At 39.3% G+C, this 19,445-nt stretch overlaps 1 protein-coding gene across 1 annotated transcript in view; it reads left to right on the top strand.

The window, feature by feature from the left end:
• Positions 1–19,445, top strand: part of sgcd (sarcoglycan, delta (dystrophin-associated glycoprotein)) — a 200,995-nt gene that overhangs the window by 91,626 nt on the left and 89,924 nt on the right. The window contains exon 4 of the mRNA XM_047378662.1: positions 2,348–2,435. Coding sequence (XP_047234618.1) covers positions 2,348–2,435 — 88 coding nt within the window. The remainder of the gene's footprint in view (positions 1–2,347; positions 2,436–19,445) is intronic.

Below are 19,445 nucleotides of genomic sequence, written 5' to 3'. Positions count from 1 at the left end.
TTCAGGTCTGGATTAGTACCATTAGTTATGTAAAACCTGCCTGCTATGCTAAATTCCACATGTACTATTTTATCCAGTTTAAATGTAGAAGGTAACTATTGAAAATGTAGGCTTTTATTTAGAAAAGTTTATTAAGCCTTATTGTAAAGGGCCAACGTAGTCCCATTTCCAACACTGGGTGAGTTCCAACAGTAAGCCCAGTGATGAAATGTTGTTTGAAATATCAAGGCTTTTATTTTGTAGAGTAGGTCTGGGGTTTATTTTAAAACTCCAGTAATTCATGGTTGTCTTGTGGGATTGGTTTAGGTCCATTAGTAATATGGAACCTAATTGCTGTTCTAAAATCATTCTGTATTGTTGTATCAGATTAAAAAAATCAACAGTAACTATTGAAGATGGAGGCTTTCATTTTGAAAGTTTCAATAAGCCTTATTTTAAAAGGCCTACAAAGTTCTATTTCAAACACTGGTAGAGTCCCAGTGGTAACCAATGCTTCAATTATATGCTGTGTGAAATATGAAGGCTATTAGTTTGTAGAGTATGTTTAGGTCTTATTTTGAAAGTCCAGCATAGTTGTCCTTTCCTTTGTCCAGGTATTTAAAACCTGCTTCCTTGGCTGAATTCCCAGTGTACTATTTTATTAGCTTTAAATATAGATAGTAACTATATCAAATGTAAGCTTTTATTTTGAAAACCCTAATGACTGAAACTGTGGAGATCTGTTGTAGACCCACTTGGAACAGCTTATATAATCATTATCTGACAAGTATATGACAATGGGTGCGATTTTAAACCGTACCTGTTACACTTACATTAAAAGCATGAATCCTCTTTTCCAATGCTGGTGTGAGCTGCTTAGGTATTTCAGATCATTATGAATCCTCCTTTTGCTGTAATGAGGTCTAAAACGGTAGGAGTGTGCTAATTTGTACAGTAATTGTTAGTTTGACCTTGAGGAGCCAAGCTGAGGCCTTCTCTTCTGTCAGCAGAGGCCGAGTTCTGTTGCTATGGTGATGAGCTCCTCAGCTGGCAGCACGTGCGTGTCTCTGTTTATAAACAGAGACACGCACGTGCTGCCAGCTTCTCATAAATGAGAAGCTCCATTTTTCTCCCACTGAGGCTGCATACCTTAGAGTCTCAAAAAGGGGTCCAAACTAATCAGCGCTGTATGAAAACCGTACATGGTATATGAAAAAAGTTTGAACCGTGGGTGATAGCCGGCCCTTGTGCCCGATCAAGGAGATTTTCATAGATCTACTTCATTTACAGCAAAAGATAAGACGATGCAAAGAAATGTTGTCATTCATGGATACCTGCTCAAACTGTCACTGAAAATACATGAGAAAGGGCTCTGGAATTCTTTGACTCCTGGCGATCGGAAGGGGTTTGACGGAAAACCATAAGACCTGGAGCAGTTGCAAAGGTATCGTGTAAAAGCGGAGTCCCGGTCCTACAAACTGACTGAAAATGGTCACTGTAGAACGAAATTTGTGGCCATGGGGGCAAGTTAAAAATAATTTTCCCTGAAAAAACAAAAAAGGTTTCCGTCACTGTAATTAACTGACATCTCCACTGTGGCAATTGGATTTTTTTGCAAACTTTGTGGCACTTCACGTCTAAATTTAGAGAGACCGTAGCAGTTATCAACATGTCGTTTTCACTTCTGAAAAGATGACGGATTTTTCTACAAACTGAAAGTTAAACTGTGTTTCTAGGTGAAAGTTTATCCACAGAGCAGAGCCTCAAAAACAGTGAAATTTGCTGATTCCTTCCACCCCTGACTATAAATTTCTGTGGAATTTTTGGGCATGGTTTTTCGTTAATTACGTTGCCATGGTAACTTGAAACACCAGTAAAAGTAATAGCACACATCTCGAGACCGAGCTGGAAGATTCCCAAGGCCATTCACTGCTCACCTTGCATTGCTATGGCAGACCCCAAATAGAATGCATTAAATTGAAATAATATTAAATTAAGCTGAAATAAAGCTCATCTTCACTATGATTCTGGACTCAACTTCTTTTACATGTGCCAGACAGACTGCAGAGCCACAGGTTGCAGATCTCTGACTTTGTTCATAAGCTGCAAGATGAAGGATCATTCTTATCAACATCTCTCTGGTCAGCTCAAACCCAGACCCTCTGTAATTATGTCTGAGTGCAGAAGCCATTGTGGGGAACCAACCCATAAAAATCTGTCTATAAAGTTCACCCTAGACAGTAAAGGTCAGACTGGTCATCCAAAAGAAGCTTCACATCTACTATTGGGTTTGTTGTTGGCAGCTCACTTCTGCTTAAAGCAGCGCTGCTGAATGCTTAAATGAGTAACGATGTGGATCTCTCTGCAGGGCCGCTCGCTGTTCCTGCAGTCGTCCAGAAACGTCTCGGTCAACATTGTGAACAGCAACAATCAGCTACTCACGCAGCTCATCACAGGTAAGACTTAGCAGGACCCACACCCTCTACTTTCACAGAGTTCATTGATGTTTCTTTCATGTGATGCATGTTGCTTCGCAGGCATCAGTCTTGATAACATCTATATCAGCAACCTGATCTATCCATCTCTCCTCAGTAAAAACAGTAATAACTGTGAATTATTTACCCCCATAACACACTGTTATTAAGGGATAAGAGACAGAAAATTTTATTTTCTTAAAAAAGAAGCTTTTATTGGACCCATCAACAAAAAAATACTTTATACTCCCCAAACATTACCTGGATTTATCTCTGTTTCTTCTTTCATAACAGATGCGTTTGGCCTTTTTTTGTCATGTTTTCATCATATTATCACATCTAAAACAATATATTTGTATAACTTCTTGTTTTAAATTATGCATTTTGCATTTTTTATATAAGGTCAAAAATGTATTTTGCGACATGTTTACTTCACATGGATAATTATGGATGTTTTTCAACATTTTTATGTTTGCTGTTTAGATCAGGGGTGTCCAAAAGTAATTTGTGGCCCTCAGGGTGATCTTGAGTGGCCCCCACAACCACAATCCAAGAATGCTCCAGAGTTGGCCCACCAGAAAAGGCAGTTAATGCAGATAGACAACTTTTAGGACAAGATTTAAATCTTCTTAAAATAGAATATATTAGGTTCAGCACAAAGCACTCCTGTCACAATCCTGAGGTTTTGGGGTTTGATTTTCTTTTGTGTGAATTTTGACTATTTCTTTGCTATTCATTATGTTCTTTAGAGTTTGCCTAAGTTATTTTCTTATGCTTATTATTGTTAGGTGTTTGATTTGTGTTTTAGTGTTCCTTTTACGCCTAGAAGTTATTTTCCTGTTAGATTTCTTCTCTAACTTTCTGTCCGTTTGGATCCGGCTCATTACTCTCCTCCCCTCTGCCTTCATTGGTCTCAGCTGTTCCTCATTTCCACCTGATTACCCCCACCTGTTCTGCCATACCTTTCTCCACTCTTCCCTGTATAAAAGCTGTCGGGTTGTCATTTTTCTTTGCTGGTTCCTTCCGTGGTTCTGCCTCATGTTCTTTTGGACTCTCTTGCTTTCTGTGCTCCGATCAACTGTCTGTTTCTCAGCCCTGCTGTATGCCCTGACCTCACTGTTCTACACCCTCTGTAAGTTTATCCTTATTTACATTAAACAGCTTTTGCTGCCAATATAATCTGCACTTGGATCCTTCATAAACCAAACATGATAACTCCTCTTTTAACCATGTTTTAAACCCGTATTCCCATTCTTGTTGCAAAGCTAAGACTACTTTTGATACCAAGTATATAAAATAGAAAATAATCAACCCAAAAAAAGTGGGAACTTGTTTGCTTGTCTTAAAAGGCGGCAAACATGCAAGACTCTTACGTCTTGGATCTAGAGTGATTTACAGATCCATTTTCTTGAAAAATCTGACTACCTCATTTCATTAACATATTGCATCTTTAGTTTGTTTCTGAGCAGGTAAAATATTAAACAGGATAAAATTATTCGCATTTTTAACTAAGAACAATAATAATTGTGTTCCCTTTACATGCTTTGAATGAAATTGGGGGATCTAAAGCTGAACTTTTAAGTTCATAGTTTACAAAACCTCTAATACTTTATGATAACTGCAGGTCTTGTTACTATCATGGACTTTTTTTTATTTTAATCCTATCTGTTGTTTTTGCATTTTTCCCTTGTCTAACCTTTACTCCCTTTTGTCAACTAAAAAATCCTATAAGACCGATTTACTACATATTAGGATCCATCATTACCATCAGTATCTTCTTCCTCTCCTCAACCTCCACTTCACGAGAAATCAGTTAGCATCATTAATTATTATTCAAAGTGATCCTCACAGTTTCCCTTTTTCCTATCTAAATTTATAAATTCCTTTAGAACATTTATAAATGATATAACTATTTTGCTCCAGTCATAAATTTCACAATCTAATAAAAATGCTCTCTGCATTGGCAGATTTAATCACTTGTCTTCCTTCACACAGACATGAATTTAAGTGACATCTCATTCTAGAGTTTAATATTATGCCTGCCCACCATTTGCAGGTCTAACACCTTTAACCTTTCAACAAGGTTTAGGAGCGTGTTCATAGGAATTTGTCCCCATTCTTCAAAAAGTCCATTTGTGAGGTCAGACACTGATGTTGGACAAGAAGGTCTGGCTCACCTTATCCGCCCAAATTAATTGCAAAAGTGTTCTGTCAGGTTAAGGTCAGGACACCAAACTCACTCATCAATGTCTTTGTGGACCTCACTTTGTCCACAGTTATGTTGGGACAGAAAGGGACCATCCCCAAATAAATATGCTTATTATCAAGTGGGAAAACTGTCTACCAAAATATATGATGTGATTTTTGCAGTTTTTCAAACTGTAAGCTGGTGCTTTTTTAACCAGGCTTCCTTGGATCTTAATAAGGCTTTAGTGTATCCAGATTTTCCACTGTAGATCATAAATTACTTTAATTTGCATCCTAAATTTGTTTGTTCATTCATTGTTTCTTACATCCACATTTTTGTTTTTTGAAGAAAATGCCACATGAATAATTTGTTCCATGTGTTTTAGGGCCATGATTCAAGGGGGCAAATGGCATGCAAGACCACTCAGCCTTAGTCATTAACCTGTGGAAAGAAACTAATAAATCTAAGTTAATGGAATAACAATTCAGTTCATGGTATTTATACATCTCCAATTCACTACAAATGTTACCTCATTCTCAATTAGTAATTTCTGTTTAAGCACAGCAATCCCTCATATTGCACAAGCAACAAGTGGCGACACTGGAACGAAACGGCAAACCTCCAGCTCAGTATGACCAGCCATTTCCTGTGACCAACGGTCAGTTTGAGACAACAGAGCAAACTCACAAAACCCCATAAGCACTGGCCCAGGAGTACTTTCTACTGTATGTTAAAGAAAAACAGAGTACACCAGGGGTGCATAGATGGCAGTTTTCTGGCCAATCACAGATCAGGATCTTTAAAAAGCCTGACCTGCCGATTCAGATTTTCGCCTATAACAATTTTGTTATAACTGACACTCTGAGGTGCTATACGATCACAATACGCTTTCAATGTTCTAATCTTATTTTACTGAAAAATGTTGAACAATACAAACTTGTTTTAACTGCATGTCCAGACGTGACCTGGTCGGCGGGTCTGTCAGCCCTCTCTCACGGCAGAGGAAAAGGGGACAGCAGCTGAATTTCAGACCTTTGTGGAAGCAAATAAGATCGGTGCATAAGATTGGTTTCACATGTAAGTATCAGACGATCGCGATCACCCAAATTTAAGGAAATTGGGTTTGATCAATCGGCAGGCATTTTTTAAATAATTATTTGATTTACAAAACTGGCCTTGTGTAAAATAAATGTTCCCCCCTAAACATAACCCCGAATCAGAATCAGAATCAGAAAAGCTTTATTGCCAAGTACGTTTTTGGACATACAAGGAATTTGTTTTGGCGTAGTCGGTTAACTGTTACCTTTGGCAGGAAAAACTCCCATGAATCATTTTGTAATAATCTTCAACGAGTCTCACACTTGAATTTTTTTTAATTCAACCAGATTGGTTTTCAGGTCTGAACAACCCATTTAAGGTAGTATGTAAAATTGGTTGATTCCAAAATTGTCATTTTAAAGAGTTTTCCATCTTCCATTGAAATTCAAATGCATGCCAAATAGGCGTGTTGCATATGTGTTTATTTTGAGTAATATTGGCTCATCATTTCCAGCTCATTGAAATTCTGCTAATCCTCAGAAATATGCCCTTCCTGAGCTTAGCCTCCGTTTCTTTTCTTGTACTATAATCACAGCCTCTTCTTTACTTTTTGCACCTGTCACAACCCAAAGGAGGTAACATGTCGAATGAATGGAGCTCACTCTGTGTGAACATGCTCAGGAAGTGTCTTTCACATTAGAAAAGGGCGCTGGCATTTGGCTTCTGGCTCTGAAAGAGAAGGACCCCAGTACACCCTTATGTTTTTCCCTCGGATGACTAAGCAGTGTTCATGTTATGGGGAGGAACTTTGAATCATCCTGGAGAATGACACAAGGAATTGCTCGTCTGTCAATCAGTCAACCCTCAAAGGCGAGTGTTTTCTGCCGCTAGGTTACAAAAAGCAATTAGGGTCGGACACATTCGCTTGTGTTTTCATGTTGGTCATGACACCATTCAGTCTTGTCTGCTTGTATCAAATTTTCTCAAATTTGCTGCAGATGTCTTTTGGTATGTTTTTTTTTTATTATTATTTTAGCAGAAAGATATTTTATAAACATATTCTGTCTATAGTTTCTGAATATTTCACCCAATCAAGCCAATTATTGACATTTAAAGTGTAAGAGGAAAGTAAGTACACATTCATTCACAAGGCAGCAAGCATTATTAGACATAAAATTTTCTTTAACCATCTGCCTGTGAAATTTAAAGCAGTCAGTGCCCTGTCTAATGGTCCTATGAGAGCATCCTATTAAGCCTTTGAAGTAATAACGTAAATAAATAATGTACAATCTGATTTAGGACTGATGAAGGGGTTTAAGCCCATCTTCGGTCTTGATTTTTGAAACCTGTCTAGTCAGAGTTAAACCACCAAAATGCAAGAAAACACTGAAATGTAAAAATAAAAACAAGTTAATTGGCTTAATATAGCACCCACTGTTGCTATGCTAATTTGAAATGGATAGTCTTAAGATAACAAAATCAGAATAAATTAGTCATTAGCATCAAATACCATAGCTAGCAGAGATTCATATCAATTAGCCTGTTGGTGATTATCATTAAGCGGAAGACGACGAGTACGAGTACGAGTGATTAGCATTAAGTTGGTTAGCATTAATGATCCTTTTACTTGGTTTACAACAATTCAAATAGCAGATATTAGTATCAGGAAGATTAGCTATGATTAGCATCAGTTAGTCAGTACGTGATTTGAAATGATCAGGTTAGCAGTGATTAGCATCAAATGAGCCTAATATATTTCACATAAATTTACCTTTGCAGTGATTAACACCATATAGTACATCAGTCGTTTGCAATAATTAGATTGGCAGAGATTAGCATTAATTAGCTTGGCAGTTATTAGCATCAGTGAGTAATGGTCTGCTGATGAAGCTTTTTGAAGCATTCTGCACATTGTGCCAATAAACTCTTAAATATCTGAGGACAGCTAGTGGTTTGGAGGAAGTAATCCATATTTTTGAAAGGAATTTGAGCTAAAATCTTTCAGAACCCAGTGTCAGGATCTGTCTGTTAGGTTTGTGTTTTTACTTTTTGCTCACCCAGGTGCTTTTCTGTTCATTTCTGGTTCTTTAGATTCCTTCTGGTTAGTTTAGTTGTTTCTCTGTGTTCTGGTGTTAAAATACGTTTAGTTATATTCTAATAGATCTGATTCTTGTTTCTGTTCTTAGTCTGGTCATTGTTTTCTTGTGTTCTGGTCACCTCCATGCTCTCCTTACCCATTTTTGTCAATTAGTCACTCCCTCTGTCTCCCTGCAGCCCTGGTCCACACCTGTGCCATATTGCTCCTAATTAGTCTCTCTCCCAGTTCATTGGGTCTCACTTCACTTCCCTCAGTTTATACGCTCTCTGGTTTGCATTGTTCTTCACTGGTTCCTTCCATTAACACCTTGTTATTTACCCTGTGTTTTTGCCCTGGTTCAGTCCTGATATTTTCCATGTCTGTTGCTTGGATTTTCCCGGCCTACTTCCAACCTGTTTATGTTGTTTTTCACCTACCTGAGTTCCTGTACCTGTGCATCTGTAAGTTCATTTTTTCATTAAAGCTTTTTTTCATTACCACTCTACTCTGCATTTGGGACCTACCTCCAAACTCATCATGACACCCAGAAGGTGTGAAATGTAATCTGTCACTTAACTTTAATGAAAGGCCTCCACATACTCTTCAGAAATGTGTTCTTTTACTCTGTGCTGCAGAACAATTTTAGAAGAACTCAAGTGCTGAAGTCCTTCAAAAGTCTTCGGAGGTCTCTTCCACTGCAGCACCCCCACTTCATATTTATTGGACACTAAGGTTGGGAAATATGTAACATTTTTCCAACCAATATCAGTCAGTTCAACAAATGAGGATGGGCGATATATTAGCGCAGGTGACATTTGGACTTTTTTGTGGGCAGAGCAACTTAAACAGCCACAGACCTATTAGTCCAAAAAAAGGAGAAACTAGTTATCAAAAAAAATACGAAGTCCCCTATTTGGGGTTACTTTGGCTTTAAATCAGATGAAAGAGGTAAATCAAAGGATGTAACTAAAGCGGTTTGTCATTTGTATAGACCAAGGGTCTCAAACTCAATTTACCTGGGGGCCGCTGGAGGCAGAGTCTGGGTGAGGCATGGGCCGCATAAGGGATTCCATAAAAATCGTTGTTAAAAAAATATCCTCAAATGTCATCAACAGTTAATGATTTCTCCAATACATGAACTGTCCTGAACACATGAATGGAACATCGAATGAAGATCATGAACAGTTCCCCGGAACATGCCTTCTCCAGCTTACTCCTTGCTGCCAGAGACTTGATAACGCTTCCTCTCACATATCTGAGCCACATTTGGCTTCAGAGAGGAGGCACTTGAGACCCTCAGTATGGCTTGAAGGTGCTCATCAGTAAGTCTGGACCTGTACTTCGGACTTGTTAAAGTTCAGGGTGGAGAAGAACTTTTCGCACAAATATGTGCTCCCAAAAAGGCACATGGTTCGCTTGAACATTCGGGAAAGCTCAGGGAAGCTGGGGGACAATTATCTCAAAAATTGCCCATGCTTGTCTGCTTTTCCATTCACCTCCCTAAATTTGGCCTTGAGGTCAGAGTTGCATTGCAGGTCAATAAGCTCCATTTGAAGCACAGGAGGGGCATCTTGCACATCAAAGGTGAAGGGGTCCGCAAAAATTTGAAATGTGACTCTGTGTGTCTTGAAGTCCGCAAATCTGTGATCAAATTCCTCCTGCAGCTTCAAAATGGCCTCAACATACGTCTCACCACTGAATGGTGTGCCTGCATCCACAAGTGCCTTGCATGCTGGAAAATGGCAAAGGTTTGTCTGAGAGAGCTGGGCTTTCCATAACACAAGTTTTGTGGAGAATGCTCTTATGTTGTCATAGGCAGCACTGACAAGCTGCCCCTGGCCTTGTAACTTCTTGTTCAGTACATTCAGCTCATGTGTGATGTTGACAAGAAAAGCTAAGTCCATGAACCATTTCTGATCATTCAACTCGGGAACAGCCATCCCATCCTTCTCCATGAAGGCTTTCACTTCTTCTCTGAGTTCAAAAAATCTTTTCAAGACATTTCCCCTGCTGAGCCAACGTACCTCAGTGAAGTAGAGCACATCTTCATATTCTGACTCCATTTCCTCTAAAAAAGCACAGAACCTCCTATGCTTTAAGCCCCTGGATCTGATGTTGTTGATGCATTTCACAACAACAGACATCACGTTGTCACACTTCAGGCATTTGCTGAAAAGGCCCTGCTGATGGATGATACAGTGCAGAGCAATGGCCTCTTCTACACCCTCCTCCTCAAGTTTTCTCCGAACAAGTGACACCAATCCATTTTTCCTCCCCGTCATTGATGGCGCCCCATCAGTTGTTATTCCAACAAACCTATTCCATGGCAAACCGGCATTCTCAATGGCATCACACAGCTGGCGAAATATCTCATGAGCAGTGGTCTGGCCATACATTGGAATTACTCTGAGCAACTCCTCTGTCACTTCAAAATTGCGATCAACACCACGGACATAAATTGTGAGCTGAGCAGTGTCAGTTATGTCTGTGCTCTCAAGACCAACTGAATATGCATCAAAACATCTGGCTTTCTCACACAGTTGATGATAAATGTCACTTGACAAGTCAGATATGCGCTCTGCCACTGTGTTGGCAGAAAGGCTGATGTTGCTGAACTGACTTTTCTTTTCCGGACAAACTATACTTGCAACCTGTAATATGCATTTTTTTTTACAAACTCTCCCTCTGTGAATGGTTTTCCCGCCTTAGCAATCATCTCACTAATCATATAGCTAGCTTCGACTGCTGCAGCATTCTCTTTGGTTGCCTTCTTGAAGAAATCTTGTTGCTTCACTAGACATGTTTTAAGGCTGGCAACCGGGTTGGCTCTCTCATCCCCCTGGTATTTTGCACATTCCTCAGCATGTTTAGTTGAATAATGACGTTTCAGGTTGTATTCCTTGTGCACTGCAACTTTTTCAGTGCAAATAAGGCATGTCGGGGTGCCCCTGTGCTCAACAAAGAAATACTGCGTCTCCCACCTTTGCTAAAATTGTCTGTGCTCGTCACCTATCTTTCTCTTCACTGCAGGCTTTGGCTTTGACAAAGACATGATGAGGGTGTGACAAAATTTAGTTTATTCCACTTGGCGTCGCTCTTGTCTTTAGCCAGCTAGCGACGCATGGAGTACGTCTAGATGTGTGATGTCATTTCCGCTTCTACTTGTCACAACAGCGTGCCGGAAGACGAACAGCCCGGTTGCAGTCACCTTTCTCCGCGTTTGATCGTGCCATTTGTTGATGGTAGAAAGTACACGAAGGGTGACTTCAAAAAAAGGTGACTGCTACCGGACTGTTCGTCATCCGCCACACTGTTGTTACAAGCGGAATGTGCAAGAAGTCGGTGTAGCTTAGCCTAGCACCAAATGTCAGCCACGACGAGGAACGGCAGGCGGGACTTCCTTCAGAGGTCCACTCCCCCTACTGGCTGCACTAATATTATACTTTCGTGTCACGGTGGGGGCCACAAGATATCGTCCTGTGGACTGCAATTGGCCCGCGGGCCACTAGAATGAGACCTCTGGTATAGTCATATAGTGCCAGCAAAGACCTCAAACACGACGAACTGACATGAGCATTTACGTGTTCACCATCCGGCTGAGTATGCTACGCAGTGTGACACATATAAAACAGTTTGATGTGGAGACTTTTTTGTTCCAAGAAGTTTTTTGTGTGACACCTCGTACACGGCTGTAAACGTCCAGTGGACGTCCACGGAGTCAATTAGGCTACGCCCACTATTTTATGTCTTTTAAACCTTAAAAAAACATTGCTCTTAAAAAAACAACCGTTGAACAGCTCAGCCTATCGTCGATGGTCGATAAATCCGTTCAATCACCCAACCTTGTGGACATCGCACAAGAAAAAGGTTCTGCCCAGAATATATGTCAAGAACAAGCGATTAAAAACTTCAAGGATCTCATTTTGTTCTTGTAGTTCTGAGAGAGGGAAAAAGTGTATTTTCTTGCAATTTTTATTGTAGCGAGTTTCAGCATTCCATTTCAAAACTCTTTGCTTCATTTGCTCCAGAGTCTTGGTATCATCTGGCCCATTACTATCAATTAGTTTAGCAGTGACTATCATCAGTAAGGCTGAATAGTTAAAATCAGCTTGTGATTAGGATAAATATTCATACCAGTAATTAGCATCAGTAAGCCTAGCAGTGATTTGTGTTATTTGGCCTAGCAGAAATTTGCATCAATATGCTCTTAATATCAGATAGCCAAAAATAGCTCAAGCACATTTAGCCAAACACAGATTTGAATCAGTTTTAAAAGCAGTAATTAGTAAACAGTTTGTTCATACTAAGAACTACTAAACTTTCTTAAAAATTAGTAGTGGTGGTTAGCAATTATTGTCTAAGTTGGGTTTGCAGCTTGGCACTGATTTTTCACCAATTAGCCTAGCATCCAAAAGCCCAGAAGTGATTTTCAACAATAACTTAACAGGGATTGGCATCATTTGTGCAGCAGTTAGTGCCAAACATTACATTTCTTCTGTAAACCTTAGCAGCAGCTAGCCTCATAATGTATGGCAAGCAATTACACTAGCAGTTGTTAGCAGTGTGGTCAGTAACTGTTCTAAGGTTTTCTATAGCAAACTTTTAAAACAATTTTCCAGTAAACTGCTCCTTACTCGTTTATGTGAATTGATTTTTTAGTTAAACTACAATCAAAAAGGTTCAGTTAAATTAACAAATGCAGGAAGTGATGTAAGGACTGTATTATGTTAACATTTTATTTTCTTCAACTGCACTTAAGAATAAATAGATCAGGGGGACCTGATGAAGGACTTCATATTGTGTTGAGTTAGTTATTGAGGATAATCAACTGTTATGGTATGATGAGGATAATTACATATACAAACTACTTGTATTATGTGATGTAACCCTGTTGTAGCTCAGTATCTGCAAACATTTCCCACTAACTGCATAAACTCAAAGTAGAAGTTCATCCTGCTCATTTGACCAAAGAAAGCTTCTCCTGGACTATATCCTCACATGAAAGACTCACTTCAGCTCCTTCCACGTCATTTCTGTTGAATTGAGGTCAAGACTTTGAATTGCCCATTGCTGAACATTAATGTAATTCTTATCAAGCCATTGTTTGGTCGAGCAACCTCTATGTTTAGTGCCATTGTGTTGCTCGGTGACCCACTTTCTGTTCAATTCATAAACAAATCTACTTATTCTTTTATGGTAGAAGTTAATGGTATTGTTCACAAGTTATTGCTCCATTGATATTAGAATGCTGTCTTGGCCTAAATACATTAAGTGAAAAAAAATGTTTTCACCAATCATGTTGTTATAGTTGGAATAGTTTGCCAACAGGACTAAAGTACAGTGGTTACAGGTTGTATTCTCAGTGGAGACAACAACCTAAAGGCGAGGCTGAGCACTGAGTCTTTCTTGTTTGTGCTTGTACCAGTTATAAATTGTTTGATTGAATTAACAGTTAATACAGGGGGACCCAAGCCCAGTATTATAGAGCTACTGTCCTTCAACTGATATTCTGATATGCTCGTTTCCCAGATTAAAACTACATTTTGAAAATAACTTTTAAGCAGATATTAAAACTACTTTTCATTAAGACCACATTTCTGTATTAAAAATTTTCTTTTCTGATGTAATTTTCTAATCTTAAATGCAATGTTTTCATTAGCTGTAAGCAGAAAATCAGCAGGCTTGAAAATATTAATGTATGTGTGATTATTTGATATAATGTGCTTCACTTAGCACAATTGAGGTACTAAAATGAAAACAAATATTCTAATTTATGGAATAGGTCTGTATATTAGTCAATCTATATAGAGGGTCCCTTCTCTGTATGGAAAAGTCTGCAATTAAGAATGTTTCAAGTCTGAATAAATATGGAAAGTGAAAATAGTTTTACAGTCCTATCGTGATGTCTGAAAGATCCATCTATCCATCCATCCATCCATCCATCCATCAATCCAGTACTATGAATGCATTGTCACTGAGACATGGCTGCCATATGCCAGATTCTCTCTCTCTGCCAGGCTTTTTTGTCTAATCGACCAAACAGCAGTTTACAGATGAGAAGTAAAATCAAATGAGATGGATTAGCAGTGCTTGTCAATAACAAATGATGTAATCCAGGACATACCAATGTAAAATATATTATCAGTTGCCCAGATATTGAACTGTAAATTTTTATCATTTACCAAAGGGGTTAACCAGTGGTATTTTACCAACAGTATATATTCTATCATCAGCTGTTGCTGACCCTGCCTGTGATCAGCTCAGTTGTTGCAAAGCTACAGAAACAACACTCCATTGCATTTTAGACAATATCAGGAGGTATCAGGAGAAAACGAAATGTTGGATGTGTTTTATGTATATGTCCGGGATGAATAAACCTCAGGTCACACTCTTGTTTTTGTCTGCTCGATATATAAACTAGAGGCTGAGATTTTTTCGGGAATCCCGCGGGACGGGAGACAGCATCAGTAAAGATCACGTGTTTGGGACGGTACAGGATAAAAAATTAACGGGAGCAGACGGGAGCGGGAGCTAACCAATAGGAGGGAAAATAAACTAGGATCAATTGTCTTTGGAAATGTAAAACTGAGACTTTGTTATAAACTTTAAGAAAAAAAAACTTGGATCCACACCGCCATTGTGTAGTTTTTTTCCAAGAAGCCTATACTATAATTCGAGTCAAATGAACTACATGACCCACAAGCCAACAGTGCTTCTGATCGATGTTTTCCACCTGCGTTCAGGATGGAGGGAGCAAACGCAGGTGGAGAACTGGACGTGGTAAAATTGGGTTTGTAACGTAAAGTCAGAAATAAGGACTTATCTATTAAACTCATAGAGCTGACAGGAAAGTTGCAAATATTACCGAACTTCAGGAGAGTTGAATGTAGCGGTTTTAACACGCAGTCTGCTGCTTGTAAAACGTGTTTAGTTGTAATCAAGTTCACCAGAGATTAAGGGACACTTGTAAAACAGATTCTGGATTAAATCAACCCTGCATCTCTTCATTCATCAAACCAAAAGTACCAACATGTGTCAAGTCTCATCTGACCAACAAAATTGCTGCATGTGCTCTAAAGATTTAAGAGGTAAGGTACGGAAGCCCATGAGGGGACATGGGGAAATTTATTTCTTTTTGCGTCCCCACGCAATACTTTTGCGTTCGGCATTTTGGAGCAACAGCACAGATGACAAACTGCTCATAAAACAAACACTGATATGTCATTGATATGGTTTATTTGTCATATGCAGGTTAACATGCAGTAAACAATGCGATGAAATGCTTAGGATAAGAAGAACCGTTCAAATCACGATAAAAACAAAAACACTAATGGCGTACAAAAAAAAAAGTACACATCATGCAGCAGCAATAAGCAAATAAAGTGTCACAGATGTGGTTTCGTGCAGTATTATTGTTCAGTAGTTTGTTTGACAGCTTGTGGATAAAAACTGTCTTTTAGTCTGATTGAAGATAATTTTATTTAAGGCTGATTTCAAAATAAAACTCAATAAATCTCAAAACAGGTGTAGTGTTTGTTTCATTTTTGCAGTTATCTGATTTGGAAACTATCCCACAAAGTATTGCGAAATAACGCAAAGACTATTGCGTGGGGACACAAAAAAGACAAAAAATTCCCCCATGTCCCCTTGCGGACTCCGTTGAAAGGCTTCATCAAGGGAAGATATTAAATAAATATGTTGTGAAATAGAAAAAAATTGAATGTACCATTAAATGTACAATTTATTTAATACATCATTAAATATTAAGTGTACCACTAATTACGTCATGTCGTCTTTAAAATTATACTTAATTATTCAGTGGCACATTTAATTGCATAATAGTCCATTTCATGATATAATGGTACATTTATTGTTTCTAATGATGTATTAAATAATTAAATGGTACCTTTAATTTAATGGCACATTTAATGTTACATTTCTTTCATGTTACATTTACTTCACTTATGGGACATTCACAACATTTATTTATTTAATGATGATTTTATTGTTTTAATTTTGTCCAGTTTGACCCTCCATTCTTGATGCCTGTATAGGAGGTCATGTCAGAATATGAATCAGGTGTTCTGGAGCAGACAAACATCTAAAACTTGCAGGGAAGGGGTCCCTGAGGACCAGGGCTGTGAACCATTGAGGTACAGTTTCTAAATTATGAAGGTAATGCCTTTTTGTCCTTTTGTTCAACAAGTACAGTTCTCTTACTAGGTGCATTTTTCTTTCGTTCCAGCAATTTGAAACATAAAAGTGATGTCATTGTTCAAAGGAAACAATCACTTAATAAATAAGTAAAATACAACTAGGTACATTTTGTTTATTCAGCTAAGATAGGCATGGTCTGTTTCCTTGTTTGATATTTTATTATTTCTTCATTATTATTCTTTTTACTTTAACTGGCCTTTACTACAGCTAAAAACAGGGACCTAACTGGTCCTTCAAAGAAAGAAATTGCCAAAAGACTAAATTAAGAAAACAAAAATGGGAGTGGCACAGGAGTGGGAGTCGTTCTGAATGGGAGCGGGATGGGAGTGGGAGTCAATTTACCAGGAGTGGGACGGGACAGGATTTTTTTCGTTATGCTGGCCTGGGATTGGGATGGGACAAGACATTTTTCTGTGGGAGCGGGATGGGACAGAAGAGAAAATCCACTCCCGTGTCACCCTCTAATATAAACCTCTTTTTTTGAGGCAACCTTTGATTAAAAACAACTGTGAGATGGTCACAGGAAGCTAACGAAGCTCTGGGGGCTGTTTTGAGGCCACAGATAGAGATGTGCTGTGCCAGCCACATGGAGAGGACATCTGTACCATGACCTAAGTTTTTAACTATCTATATAAACTTCTGTGTGAACAGCACCATCCCCACTACAACAGTCAAATGTTTCCCCAATAACAAACCCTGGATCACCATGGACCTGAACTATCTGGTAAGCAAGAAAAAAAAAACTTCAAGGAGGGAGACATGGGATTAGCATCTTGAGAAGTATAGAGATGTAACCTAAAGTCAGTATACGAGAGAGCAAGCACATGTACAGGAAGAAGCTGGAGAGCAATTTCCAGCAAAGCAGTATCAGAGATATGTGGTCAGGGAGGAGTCTGGATGGAGCCAATAAGCTTGAACACATTCTTCAGTAAGTTCAGTTCAGGAGCAGGCTCAGCATCCTTCTCTCCTGCACACAGCCAACCAGACATCCCACCCTCATTTGACCCACAGCTTTCCTGTCAGATCTTAAATGTTTTGTCTTTCACCTCATGGACCCATCTGCTTTTACATGTTTGTCTTAAACCAATTAAAAAGATGGCGATGCTGCCATTCCCTGCTACTTCCGCCTGTCTGCCTCTAGACATCAGGCGAAGAACCAGTTGGAAAGACAAAACCGGAACAAGGCCGCAGGTCCAGATGGTATCAGCCCCAGAGTCCTGAAGGCTTGTACAGAGCAGCTCTGTGAGGATTATGTTCTTTGATTTCTCCAGTGCAGTTAGCACAATTCATCCTAATTTGCTTTATCTGAAAGTGGCTCCATCAGCAATTGCCTGGATCAATGACTACCTTATTTTGTAATTTTGATTGTTCTGGCTTACAGATAATGAAAACCCAAAATTCAGTGTCTCAGAAAATTAGAATATTGTGAAAAAGTTACATTTTGGAAACTCATTGTGTAATACCCTAAGCAGCTAATTAATTTAAAATGCCTGCAAGGTTTCCTGCACCTCTAAATGGTCTCTCAGTCAGGGTCAGTGGGCAACACCATCATGAGGAAGACTGCTGACCTCACAGATGTCCAGCAGCCATTCATTGACACCCTCAACAAAAGGGGTTAAGCCGCAAAAGGTTATTGCTAAACACGCTGGTTATTCAAAGTGCTGTCTCTAAGCATATTTATAGAATGTTGAGTGGAAGGAAAAAGTATGGTAGGAAAAGGTGCACAAGCAACAGGGATAACCACAGCCTGGAGAGGACTGTCAATCAACCCTTTATTCAAGACTTTGGGGGAGCTTCACAAGTATGGGGCTGAGGCTGAAGTGAGCGCCTCAAGAGCCACCACACACAGACATCTTACCTGGGCAAAGGAGAAAAAAGCACTGGGCTGTTTCTTAGTGGTCCAAAGTCTTCCTTACAGAGTGAAGTTTTCATTTCATTTGGAAATCAACATCTCAGAGTCTGGAGGAAGAGTGGAGAGGCCTAGAATCCACGTTGCTTGAAGTCCAGTGTGAAGTTTCCACAGTCAGTGATGGTTTGGGGTGCCATGTCATCTGCTGGTTCTGGTCCACTGGCTTTTCTGAAGTACACATTCAACACAGTTATCTACCAAGACATTTTAGAAAACTTCATCCTTCCCTCTGCTGGCAAGCTTTATGCAGATGCTGACTTTATTTTCTAGCAGGACTTGGTACCTGCCCACACTACCAAAAGTACCTAAAGCTGGTTCAAAGACTATGGTGGTACTGTGCCTGATTATGGAGTTAAATTTGTCTCAATATTATTCAATCAAACAAAAAACTAATCTCAATCAAAAAAAACTAATCTCAATCAAAAAATATTAAGTTGTGATCAAAACTTTCAGAGTTTTTTCTCACAAAGAGAAAAAAGTTATTTGCAAAACATAAACTTTTATTTGCGCAGGTCAAAAATCTTTGGTTACGAGTCTCGCTTTTTTGGTTTTGACGCTTTCTGTTTTTGGTTGAACTCAACGAATTTTGAGTTCTGGAAACATGAACATCCTGGGCGGGGCCTAAAGACGAACGCTGTAAGACGTTTCCCTATTGGTTAGCGCTGACTAAAGCAGCAGACTCTGATCCCCCGCATCTCTGAACTTCTGCTCGAACTGCAGGGCTTGCAGCGTCGCTTCAGTGAGGAGACATCAACTGTACAGAAGAAAACTGCGGTCAAGTGAGCCGACAGTCAGAAATACGCGGTCACGCCAGCCGACACTAGCTCTCTGTTAAAGATTAGCGTCGCGCATACAAGGTGCTTTACGGTAATGGAGCAGAAAGGATCCCGATCCTGGCAACGGTTGAGAAAATAAGAGGAAAACAGAAAAGTAACCTACAGAACATTTATATTAATTACATTTTTACAACTTTCACATTCGTGTTTTATGTAAAAGAATAAATATTTTATATTTTACTGTACAGTTTTGGAGAAATATCTTGTCAAAATACCTCAAAATGCTCAACCATTATATGCATTTGTCCCACTTTCAGGAATTTATTTCCCCAAAACCAAGAGAGGTGACAACACAATCTCTTCAGATTTTATCAGAGGGTTATCTATATTATAACCAGAATTAGTATTTCATAATTTTACTGTGAAGGTTTGGAGAAATACACAACTACCCCAAGTGTAGTATAAAACAGAGTCCATGTCGGGCAGACGGCATCCCATAATCCTGTGTGTTGTCCTCACAACCCGTGATACTTACTTCCTCTCCTGTGCAGTTCCCTCACCACACTGTCACACAGAGTGCTTTCCACCGTGGCCCTGTAGATATCTGTAAGCAGCTGAGGAGATGAAGAAGAGCTGTTGTTGTATCTTCTTCAACAGGCGAGGGGCGTTTCCTGTCCAGGAGAGGTCAGAGGAGATCTGGATGTTCTTGCACTTTAAGCTGTCCAGACCACTTCCCAGGATCTCATCGACCTCACCAAAAAGAAGCGTTTGTGGTACTTTGTTGGGG

This window comes from Girardinichthys multiradiatus, chromosome 11, assembly GCF_021462225.1.
Source record: "Girardinichthys multiradiatus isolate DD_20200921_A chromosome 11, DD_fGirMul_XY1, whole genome shotgun sequence".
In the NCBI taxonomy this organism is placed as follows: Eukaryota; Metazoa; Chordata; class Actinopteri; order Cyprinodontiformes; family Goodeidae; genus Girardinichthys; species Girardinichthys multiradiatus.
The sequence above is the reverse complement of the archived record's forward strand: the minus strand, read 5'-3'. Positions and strand labels throughout refer to the sequence as shown.